Source organism: Electrona antarctica (genome assembly GCF_951216825.1).
Source record: "Electrona antarctica genome assembly, chromosome: 15".
NCBI classification, from domain to species: Eukaryota; Metazoa; Chordata; class Actinopteri; order Myctophiformes; family Myctophidae; genus Electrona; species Electrona antarctica.
In genome coordinates, this window is record NC_136796.1 from 26,065,219 (window position 1) to 26,078,064 (window position 12,846).

Consider the following 12,846-nt stretch of genomic DNA (forward strand, 5'->3'; position numbering starts at 1 on the left):
AGAAAACAAATTCTACATATTTACACATACTGTTACTGTAGTAGCTACCTGAGATAGGGATTAAGGTGCTGTGTGTGTGTGTGTGTGTGTGTGTGTGTGTGTGTGTGTGTGTGTGTGTGTGTGTGTGTGTGTGTGTGTGTGTGTGTGTGTGTGTGTGTGTGTGTGTGTGTGTGTGTGTGTGTGTGTGTGTGTGTGTGTGTGTGTGTGTGTGTGTGTGTGTGTGTGTGTGTGTGTGTGTGTGTGAGAGATCACTCAATCAACTAAATCAATATACATACAGTACTGTACATTCTCCGTCTGCTGAAGTTTTTCAAGGGTACTAAAGGACAGGGTATTAACGCTTGTAGGTTCTTGTGTCAATTAATCGAGAATGTAAAGGAAAACTTCCTAACGCACAGACACCCTTGATGAGAGTGGCTAGGTGATTACAGCCTGCCTAACCACAAAACAATTGTTCATTCCCCACAATAGCCATTTTGTGACTTGTGTCTAGTACTGTTAAGTCTTGTATCTTCTTGTGCATCACTGACTACTACTACTTCTGGGTTGCCTTTGCTTACCTCCCTTGCATGCTGACCTGTTGGTGAAATTACTTTGCAAACACTACAGTATGTTGGTAAATACAGGAGGAATATTCTTTTTATTTTATCAAGATAATCTGTACGTACAGCTGCATTAAAACACAATTATAATGTAACTTTGAGGCCTGGGCCGGCCAAGTGGTCCAGGCACCTAGGCTGGTAATCCCGACGACCTTTGCTGCGTGTCACCCCCATCTCTCTCCCCCTTTACTGTCAAACTATCTATGTTACTCTATCAATAAAGGCAAAAAGCCCCCAAAATATATGTATTAAAAAAAAGATAATGTAACTTTGAAAAACAAAACAAAAATTGTACATTCACAAATTAACATTATAATGAAGCCATTAAGAACATTGCCGTTTCACAGGCATCTCATTATGGAAGAGGGACAATTCTGGGAGCCACTTCTAAACAGAACTCTTACTAATTAGTGTGTGTGCCAATGTCTCTCACTGAAAATCTATGAGCTCACAACAACGTGTCACAGCGCAACACAATTGTAAACTAGATTTTCCATGTGCTACACAATGCTCAACCAAGTATATATCAGTGATTATTAGTTCAATAATTATTATTAATCACTCCCGTCTCGCTCAAGGTGAACCTGGGGAGTCACCAGTACCTGTTCACAGTCGACGTGAACCCGCCAGAAATGCCTTGCCTCTGCCTCAGGCATGATGTAGATGCCTTGGTTTGGCAGCCGCGACCCGACCAACCCAGCAACATGTGGGACCACGTTGCCACATTCAATGCCCTAGGTAAGAACTCAAGTGTCTCGCATTACTGATGCTTGTGATTCTGGAGGTAAAGTGTCTTGACTGCTAGAGCTTGATAATGAGAATGATGGAGGGAGTGGGAGGTGACTTGAAGTTAGCTGACGTAGTCTATGTACTGTCTTCTTCTTTTTCTTTTCGGCTGTTCCCTTCAGGGGTCGCCACAGCGAATCATCTGTCTCCATCTCACCCTGTCCTCTGCCTCCTCTTCTTTTACACCAACTATCTTCATGTCCTCTTATAGTTATACTACATCCATAAATATCCGCTTTGGTCTACTAACTCTAGGCCGGCAGTTCCAACCTCAGCATCCTTCTACCAATTTATTCGTTATCCCTCCTCTGTACATTTCCAAAACCATCTCAGTCTGGCCTCTCTGGCTTTATCTCAAACATCTAACATGCACTGTCCGACTGCCTCTGATGTACTCTGATGTAATAATTGTGTGTGCCTGCCTGAAAAAACTTGTAACAAGTAGTCTTGTTAACCAACGGTTCATGAGCCTTGTGGACATTTCTTAGCATGAAGCAGCTTGATGTACAAGTACACCCCCTGGACATTAGTACACAGTAGTGTCACAGGCATTGGCTGCCTCCAATCCAACCCTTGATGTGGCAAGTAGGTAATCAATTATGGCACGACTATGTGACTATGAAGCAGCCTGAATGAAGTCTGTCTGATGTAGACAATGGATAGGATAGGATATTTTGGCAGATTTCCCTTCAGTGATCAACTGTTTTCCATAATCTATATCTGATAGCAGCGGTTCAGTATGCCCTGAATTGTTTATTAGAAAAGGGTTTTATCCTGTTCTGCTATGTTAGCATATTATTTTATCCTGTGATGTTAAACTTTGTACGTTTCTTTTAAAGAGATTCATGTTGTGTAAGGGAGTCGCTTGCCATAATACACTGATCTAGATCAAGTTATAAACTTCTGTGCTGTAAGTTTGCAGATTTTGTTTTTTCTTGTGAAGACATTGAACTTATACTAGGAGTTCTCACAACGGTGAGATTCGCTTCATGTTGGATGATGCAGTTGCCTTTTGTGGTGTTACATGGGACGTGGAACAATGTCAATGAGGCATACTGTACTTAATCCATTTAGGCATGACGTCGAAATTTTAAAAAAAAGTCTCAAAGATTTGTGCCGCATTTTCACGATTTTTCAGTGGCGCGCTATGAGCTTGTAGATCTGCTATTTTTCAATAGCTAAAGTATAACATAATGCTTAGTTAAAACACCAAAAGGGGTTCCTGTCCAGAATGGGTTAAAAGCAGGTGGGATTCATCATTTGATACACCGAAAGTCAGCCTTAATTTAAAAAATCGACACTAAAATATAGTAGGACATTTACAAACGGCTTTGTCAATAATTGTTCTCCAGATGAAACTGTACTTAGTGAAAATTAGTGAAAGTTAGTTAATGAAAGTTAACTGTTTCCGTCCGTAGGACGGCTCCCATACGTCCTTGGGAACCCAATCGACGCGTACAAAGGACGTGTGTACACGTCCTAGCGTATCCTCAATGATATCAGGCGAGAGAAGAATATTCTGAATTTTCCTTTTTTTATTTTTGACTGAGACTCTCAGGCACCCGTCGCTTCGCTCTGCCTTCATATTAGCTTACCGTTCGATTAGCTGTTAGGATTGTTTCCGGGGGGGGGGGGGGGGGGGGGGGGCTTCAGAGTAAAAGCGGCCATGTCTTTCCGGCACCCCAGAGCTCCTATTTTGAAGGCATCCCGGCACCGATTGTGTTAACAGTGAAAGTGAAACTACACACACACACACATCACTTTGATAAAGAAGACCCCATATTCCCCCATCAGACATTGTGGCTCTTTGTGCCTTTTTCGTTTCCAGTTCAAATTCCCTTGTGTGTGGACACTGAAGGTTCTATTCTGGTCTGTTCATTGTAGGCTATGTCCAGGCATCGAAACGTGACAAGAAGTTTGCGACCTGCGCCCCGAACTTCTCCTATGCGACCCTGGGGGAGTGCCTTCGCCGTGTGTTCATCTACAGACAGCCGGCACCCGTTGACACGGTTCTGTTTAACAGGAAGCAGGGCCGGCAGGTGGGACAGGTCGCCAAGCAGCAGGTGACCAACCTGGACACCAATGAGCCAATCCTGGGCTTCCGTGCGACCAACGAGAGACTTTTCACACTGACCTCCAACAACCTCTTTGTCCTGAAGATCAATAATAATTAGATTAATGGAGAGTCAACGTTATTTTTAGAATTTTACCTTCTCTTGCCGTGCAGGAGCTCTGAGCATTCCAATGTCATTATTTACTGTGGAACAACAAATATTGGCGCTCTTCCAATTAATTGGAAAACCTTGAATAATACATTTGATAATGTATGAGTTTATTGCCCATCATTGCCCATGTCATCATTCAAGTGCCCTCTCTATAATGTTGGCAGTCTTCTGTGTATTGTGACAGATGTGTAAATAAATGTCATACAGTACTGTATACTAACAGATTATAATAACCGGTCGTCATTTGTGAAGAATCCTACAATCTCAAATAAAACCAATCCTCTTGACCTCAGCTTACATGCATGTGGGGGGCGGGATGGTAAATGGTGCATTTATATAGCGCCTTTATCCAAGGCGCTTTACATAGATTGTGCATTACATTCACCCTTTCACACACACATTCGTACACCGATGGCGACGGAAACCATGCAAGGTACCAACCAGCACATCAGGAGCTATTAGGGGTTCAGTGTCTTGCTCAAGGACACTTTGACACTAACTCTGGGGGAGCCCGGGTTCAAACTGGCAACCTTGAGGTTACCACCCATCCACTCTACCCCTGAGCCACTGCCACCCCATGTGCTAAAAGCCTCCAGTTTCCCTATTGAACGTGCTTGGAGCACACTCAAACTCAAGAAAGTTGCAGGACCCATGCTCAGGTGCCAGTCACACCTGCTAGCTCTTCACACGAGTGAATACCAACAGAAGAATATTGCAGGGGACTTTGGCACATTTATGGGGAGCGCTACCCACACGGTAATCGTTTTTTATTTTCTTTGAGTAGATGCATTTCTTCTAGCATCAAACATGTGAACCGCAACATTTCACTTTCAAGATCTACTAAGTCAATATTTTCTTTCACTTTTCGGACACTGTATAAATTCATTAAGCAGCCTTTGAATTTCCAGTACCATATATGCTCAGTGTTGTCTATACACTTTTGGCAGTATGACAGTATAAAAGTGGAACCCCTGAAGCAGGATAATTGTTTTATTTGAGTCTAATTGGTGCTTTTGATTGTCCTGGCTGCTCAGTATTTTTCCTCAGCAGGCCTGTTTTGTCTGCCTTCTATTCATGCTCTTATTCCTCCCCTGTCTTTGTCCTAAAACATTTGAGACATAATTTGCTTTCCCTGTGCCAAGCCAGGCTATTGGTGATGGGTAATGACTTTCTTTTCTTGGTGGTCATTGTTTCGCAGAGGGTAATCTAGTTTCACCCTCTGTTCTTATGTAATTACTGGTTCGCAATTGAATTAGCCTACACCGCTTGTTTTTATTAGCTATACCACCATCCCTAGATTACTTGTACTGGGCCTGTCACATGCACTAATGTCTCTGAGAATTGTTTTCACTTATTGCTCAGACACAAAAACAGCACATTATCAAACCACCTTACCGAGAACTGCATAATTGAAAATTGTTATTGCTTGGGCTTTACATTTCCCTGGTCTGTCATATTGAAGACCATCGATCTTCTTTCTACCAGCCCTTTAGGCTTTTTAGAAAAAGACACAGACAGCCAATTTTTAATTATGCATGGGTTTTCAGTGAGTTTTATGGGTCCTATCAAGATGTGAAACTTGCTCTAGTCTACCATTAATGGAACCAAAAGTTTTTATATGAGTGTTGGGCTGGCTGGTACTCCTCCATTAATCATTAATGTCCCGTTAATTGTTATGAGAATTGAGTGGCAGCCTTGTTATTTTCTCAGACTAAACACATTTCTTGGTAATTATAATTCCGTTTTAAAATGACAGGATGAGCCTCCCCTTTTGTTCAGACAAAAGCAATTGCTAGGGTGAAAATAGGTCCTGTAAAATAATCACATGTGTACTTAAGGCTGATTTATCGTTTTTCACGTGAAACATGACCTCATCCCCCCTGGATTGAGTAATTGTAAATAATTTAAAAAGTAAATTAAAAACAGATGATGAGCAGCACTTGCTTTGCAAGGACAGTCGATAATAATAGTATATAATAATGTATGTAAGTATGATCTTTGTCAGCACAGATAGCTAATTAATTTCTGTCACCCGTGTTTAGCCTTGTTGCTGTTTTAAAGGTATGTACTGTACAAAGGAAATGTCATTAACGTCTTTTGAGAGGTTGTGAGTGTGCTGTGTGTGTCTTCCTCCTGTGTATATCCTGGTCCCATTGAACTGGACTGTGCATGTGCGCGCAATCAGTCATAGGTCACCACAGGAAGGAGGGGAGACCGAGGTGTCTGTGATTTGAGTGAATAATGCATGTGCACTAAATCCAAAATAAAAGCTAGGTCTGATACTCTGATTGTACAGGCAGTCACTGAATAGTTGTAACAAATCAGACTACCCAGATACAAATCTGATTGATTTTATCAAGTCTAAAAAAAAAACACTCATGAATACAAATACAATTTGAACCGAAGGTGGTTTGCCATGTGATACAAATCTGCCTAAAGTTGTGTCAGTCTGGACACAAGGACGCTAAAGCCTGATTTATAATAATAATGGATTGCATTTTATAGCGCTTTTCTATGCACAACGTGCTTACTCAAAGCGCTTTTCAATGGTCCATTCATACACATTCACACACCAATGATGGCAACCACTGGAGGCAAGGTTGGATTCAGTGTCTTGCCCAAGGACACTTCGACATGTGGACAGGAGGAGCCGGGATTCTAACCGCCGATCCACGGATCATTGGACGACCTACCTCCTGAGCCACAGCCGCCCGATTTATAGTTCTTTGGATGACTGTGTCGTTTGCCGAAAACAGCCGATCTCTACAAGCTCAGTGTTTCACATTGTCATGCATTGTGAGCTTATAGCTCGAATTTCGGCGTGCAACACCATTGTGCAACAGAGTATGATACCTTTGTAGTTATGTCATTGCCACAGAAACTAATGCAGATTATATGTTGACGATATCTGATCGTATCGCATCTGATCACTTGCATATAACAGTGTGGACAGATTTGAGATCTAATTTGAGAAACAAATCGGATTTGCCTACAGTCTGAACAAAGCCTTTAGAGATTCAAACTTCTCCTGGGGCCAGGGGATGCAATATTCCATTGGTTTAGTGCTCTAATAAAAAAGAACATTGGTCATTTAAGTTGAGGAGAGCTGCATGCTAATAGAAACTGCAGCTTTCTATTCCTGACAAGTTACCATTGCGATAATGGAAGCCATCGATAATAAAAATCTAAATATTGTTTTATTCTTTTTAAATCTTGTTTAAAAACACATTTGCCTAACCCCTAACGATGATGTCACTGGAAGATGGGTTTTGGAACTTCCCACAGCCCTCCTATGAGACAGAGTATAAAAAAAGTTCTATTTTATCATGAACCTTAGTGAGGACCAATTATATGAAGATAGGTTGAAAAGTGGTGAAATCAAATCACATTTATTTATAAAGCACATTTAAAAACAATTTTCATTGTACCAAAGTGCTGTACAGAACATCTCAATATGATGGACACAGACAATAGGTGGGCAACAAAAAACAGACAATAAAAAACACATTTATAATGGGTTAAAAGCCAACAAACTAAACAATATCACGGACAATCAAACGCTTGGGAATAAAACAGGGTTTTGAGCCTGGATTTGAAAATGTCAACGGAGGGGGAGGTTCTAATAGAGTAGGGGATGGTGTTCCACAGCCTAGGGTGCCTGTGCGTGTGCGCGTCCGTCCGTCCGTCTGTTACCAGCTAATCTCCGGCACCGTTAACCCGGTCGATGCCAAATTTTGCACACTCACTCCCTGGATGCCATCGATGAACCTCTGCCCCAAATTTTCCAGAACGGCCTCTTATAGCGCCATCAGGAGGCCGACTTTTATAAAATACATTTTTGGATATTACTCCTCCAGATTCTGTTCAAAAATCCCGCAAATTGTTACACAGTATCTCTATAGTCATGTGTTCAAGACGGAAGGGTCCGATATTTCATATTCCATCCTAATTGGCCTATTATAGCGCCACCAGGAGGCCACAACCTGACCTGCCCTGGTGGGGCACTTTATCTAGTTTTTATTTATTTTTTATTCTTTTCTTTTCTCTCAAGAGCTGACGCTTGACTGATCTGTCATTATAAAGACCGACTGTGTGTGACCGAGAAATACAAGTTTTAAATTTAATGTAGGCTATTTATGGTGAATTGAGGAGTGAACGTAAAAACAATTACCGTATACAGCTTACTGCATGGTCAAGTCAATTGAGGTTAAGGGGGTCCTTCAAGCATAATGGGGACCATGGTAAAAGTATTTTACATCATGGACTTGCTGGAGGGGAGAAACATGCTTCAGGTGGAGAAAAGCGGTCTGGCCTCATGCTGTCAATTCATCATCATCGTAACCTTGCAGCAATTAAGTAGCAGATTGCCACGTTTTTCCATATGAAATTCGATTGCAGTGACAATGTGATGGTGCATGTTCCTCCTTGCATAATTACACGCCAAAGATGTTCTCTTGCTGCAGGAAAGCTGTCATTATAGCCCATACTCATCTTTGTTTCTCACTTGAACCGTGGTGACCATAATGAGGATTCTTTCCATAGAGCAAGGAGGTCTTTTTGGGGGGAGGTAAGAAACATACGCAATCTGAAGGTAATACTCCCATTATCATATCTGACTGCACCTCTGCTGCAATTCTCACATTCTCCTTTCTCATTCTTTCTATGAGAACTGTCTGTCAAACAGTCAGTCTCTCTCTCTCTCTCTCTCTCTCTCTCTCTCAACCTAACTAGTAGTAAAACATAACTTTGCACCCTCTCCTTTAACCACGTATTTTTTGTGGCCTGTGGCTTCTTACCTAAAATATATTATATGTGGCCCGCTGGTATATTCATGTGAAATTCACACATTTTGGGTGTTTTTAAATGAACCTAGGTATTTCTCAGTAGAGTTCATACTTTTTTGAAAGTGCATTTTTATTTTATTTTATTAAAATGTTTGCTTACATTTGGTTACACTGCCATTTGAACAAAGGATAATTACTGGAGTCTGTAAATATGAAGCCAATGCAGTGCATCCATGTGAATTGTTTTTGTTGTGTTCACTGCACAGAGATGAATGGCTTACATTTTGCTACACTGCCTAGTGCCTACAGTAGACTATTCATATTGCACTGTAGTTTAATAAAGGTAAAGGACACCTATTCGTGTCGAATGTTCCCCTATGATGACATGTCCAAAACAGACACTAAGGTTCATGTGGTTAATGCACTCTCACACACTTCTGGTTGGGTCCGTCCCTGTCTGCACTCTGCAGAAAGAAGCCCACATTAACTTTCTTTCTATATTTATTCATAGCAAATACATTCTAGTAAATAAATAAATTACACATTGGAGAAATGAGCTGCCAGAGATTGATTACACTCACTGTAACTAATAGCTTAGATACTTTATTGTCAGGAACTAGAGCCTCATAACAGTCGAGGTGATGCATCTCCCATGCAGGCTTTTGCTCATTTGGGCTGCATAATTGAAATGAAGCATATAATTTCAGACGGGTTGGCACTTCACCTCCGACCGAGTTGGAATAAGAAAACAGCCATTAGGCTATTGAGCCCTCAGCGTTCCATATCTACAGAGCAAGAGTTATTATTTACCTTGAGGACAGCTATGTAGGGAGCAACGTGGCTGGGGAATATCATAACACTTGAACTAGCTTCCTTATTCTTTGAAAATTGTTGATCATCTAATTTCGATAAAGAGCTTTGGTGTAGGGCGGACCCCGGTTGATGAAGTATTGGGTGCATGTGGTTAACCACTTAACTTACTGTATATACTTTGCAACTCCAAGCTTGCATCACATCACTTGTAAGCTCACAAGGCCATTGCCACACGTGCTGGGATGCTGAAATGTGGGAAATTCAGACAAAAATAATAATAATCTTCCTAATAATGACATGACCTAGGCTAAATACCGGGATGTCAGGTTGAAAGTGCTTATTATGGTGCAACACATACTGTAATTTGTGGGTGTGTGCATGCGTACGTGCATGCCTGTGCGTGCGTGTGTGTCCTATGTTATCTATATGTGGAACAGAACCTCAGTGGCCTTTGCTGTCAACCGGCTGAACAAAGATCGATAGCACTGTATCACAGAACACACCAGAACAGTACAACAGCTGTGCCATTAAAGCTCATCAGAAAACACTTGTTGACTTATACAGGCATGTACTGTATATGTTGGTAGAGTTGCTAAGAGTTCAAATATAGATGAATAAAAGCAGTACAGTCAAGTCAAGACAAAAATAGCAGATCTATAATCTCAACGGGTGTTGTAGATCTGCTATTTTTGGCATCTGACACCCTTGTACGACTAAGTATAATTCGTATAATTTACTTGTGGCTGTGCTCTTTATCTATTTGTTTTTTGATAAGCAATCTTTATTATACGGGCTAAATAGGCCTGTTTCTGACATGGCATCCTGTCAGATGAACTTTATAGTAGGCAGGGAGAAGGAAATCGATGGCTGATTATGCCTGTGAGGTTCAGTTTAGATTATTTGCATGGTGATAAAACATGAAAGGCGAAGGGATAAAAACAGGGATGACACAAGATCATAGCTGTAAGGAAACACGGAAAGTCTTGTGAAGACATCTCACCTCATAAGCTAAGTAGTGTGCTATTCGAGCACGCCCGAATAAAAGTGTGTGTGTGTGTGGGGGGGGGGGGGGGGGGGGGGTTGATTACAAAACAAGTTATATAGTTGTTATTGACAAATTCAAAAGATATTAAAGAATTTAGATCCTGGCCTGCTGTCAGCATAGAAGTTTGATGTTGAGCCAAGATATGACAAATTGAAGTAAGATACTACCGGTATGTGAGATTAGCAGCAGACAGCACACAGAGACAGAAACATACACAAGATCAAATGCATGATCCCCTGGCGGAGATAACTAAAATAAAGATATTAACAAAATGACAGCTAGCGGGGAGGGTGATATGTCACTGCACTGGCAGACTAGGATGGCACATGTCAGCATGGAGTGTTGGGTGGGAGGAGTAGAGAACTGTGTCCTTCTGGTGGGGGCTTCTCACTGGCAGGTGAGTCACACTGAAATGAGTGTGGGGAGGCTGACGCTAGTATGTCGCAGGGACTTTCCCCAATCGAACCCTTGATGCTGATTGCCACCCATCTGTCAGTGAGTCTGTCGACCTACCTGCCTGCCTGTCTATCTGTCTCTCCAATGTGTTTCAGCCAATTTTCACATCTAAGAGCTGAGTTAAGAGCAGAATGATATTCAGCATAGATACAGGAAGCGAAGGCTATGTTGTACAGTGACCATCATTTACACTCCCGAGGACTTCTGTAGACATTTGTATTACTGGAATTAAATTAGACACTACCTAGACTACCTGACAGAGTTTATGAAAGTGATATGTATTCACAATCTTTAGCTACATTTATAGTGAATAGTGAAAACACTTAGTCCAAGTCAATTCTATAGGAGAAATTTTTGATTTGCATGCAGCATGAGCACTGCTGTTGGACTAATGTGACAATCACATTTACATAGTAAATACCAGCAAATTTACATAAAGTATATACGGCAGGTGGTGTATAGCCAAAATAGATAATCAAGGACACTTAAACCACAGCTTGGCCATCAGGATGCTGTTCCTGGGAATAGCCTACACATAAACAGTAAACTGGACTCATCTGAGGGCGTCCCTCTAGAGGCAGATACAGGGCAAACAAATGATCATCCTAAGGAAGCTCAGGTCCTTCAATGTGTGCAACAGGCTGCTAGATGTTCTACCAGACGGTAGAAGCCAGTGTCCTTTTCACATGTTGTCTGTGAGACTGTCACATCAACACAAGGGACACTAACAAACTGGTGAGACGGCTAGTTCCAGCGGTGGTAATTTTAACGTGTCGGACCGCTGATTCGAACTGGCGACCTTCCGGTATCAAGACCGCTCCGCTATCCGTTCGGCCACCGCTGCCACTAAGTATAGTCTATCTAAGTATGTATCTAAGTATTGTTCTAATTTTCGGTGCTCAGTGTGTTTATTTTCTATTTTGCACTTTTTATTTGACTCTTCTTACTATGGACTGTCTTACTAATGCTAGTCTGTTACATTGTGACTGCAACAAAATACGTCTGCATGAATCTATATTGTACTTATTCAAAGGACATGAGCCACCAGCATTGACTGAAGGGCACTGAGAGGCTGATCTTTTTAAGGTCAACTTGACTTTACCATATTGCATTGCCTTTCTTCCTCCTGTGCTATCTAATCTCATAGGAAATTGCTATATGCTATGTGTTTCTATGTACATTCAAGTCAGTGTGTGTTTCTATCCCCAGAATGTCAAATGTACCGTATTTAATTTAAGGTACATGAGATGTGTCCTTTCTCTTTTTTGCCCTCTGTCATTTGGTTTGACATTTGTTACATGACAGTCCAGCTAGGCATGTGCGGTCGATGGGGAGTAATTAGGAAACAAAAAGCCAATCTAAATGGAATGGATCAGGTAGTGTAATGAAGAATTTGAAAAAGCTTATTTCATACAAAGAAGCTTTGTTAAGAATGCATACCGGTAATTATTTTCAAAAGCATGTGTTTTTTTTACCTTCATGTGAATTATGTGTATAATTATTGGTTTTCAGGGGAGATTTCTATTGCGAATGTTTGCTAATATTTGCTACACTATGCATTGTCATTTTTGACAGTGCACATTTTTGCTAATAAAAATGTGAAAATTGCAGGCCATTGCAGTTTTTAAAAACCTTTATTTGAGCCATAATAACAAATTCACAACTCACTCAATACTATCTAAATATCAATCAAAAACATGCATGTAGACCAGTAAAATATGTTTAAAAGTAAGACTATGTCACCAAGAGTACTCACAAAATAATGTTTTCTTTTCTTTTTCCATGGGCAAAACAGCAGCTGCAGGTAAAAAATATACAAACATCGACCTATCTATTGCACATGACACAAAACATTTACCATTACCATTATTCTTTAAATGTAGCCCGATAATCTGACACAACTCACTACTCAAGGTGTACAATGGCACAATCTTGAACAGTAAAAACCTCAGTATTGTTTTTTAACGTGCATGATTTTACAGTGTTGAATGAAAAAAATAAAGTTTCTGTGAAACCCTGGCAGAGTACAGTTTGCTGAAGCCTGATTTATAGGCCTACTTGTCACATGCCAAAATAGCAGATGTACAAGCGCACAGGTGTCTTGAAAGTGAAGCATTGTGAGCTTGTAGATCTGC

The 12,846-nt window shown here is 41.0% G+C and overlaps 1 protein-coding gene across 1 annotated transcript in view; it reads left to right on the forward strand.

Annotated features, from left to right (window-relative positions):
• The window catches only part of nudcd1 (NudC domain containing 1), a 33,720-nt gene extending 29,820 nt beyond the window's left edge, over window positions 1–3,900 (forward strand). The window contains exons 9-10 of the mRNA XM_079523079.1: window positions 1,181–1,340; window positions 3,273–3,900. Of these exons, the coding sequence (XP_079379205.1) occupies window positions 1,181–1,340; window positions 3,273–3,562 (450 nt within the window). The 3' untranslated portion in view covers window positions 3,563–3,900. The remainder of the gene's footprint in view (window positions 1–1,180; window positions 1,341–3,272) is intronic.
• Window positions 3,901–12,846: the final 8,946 nt, after the last annotated feature.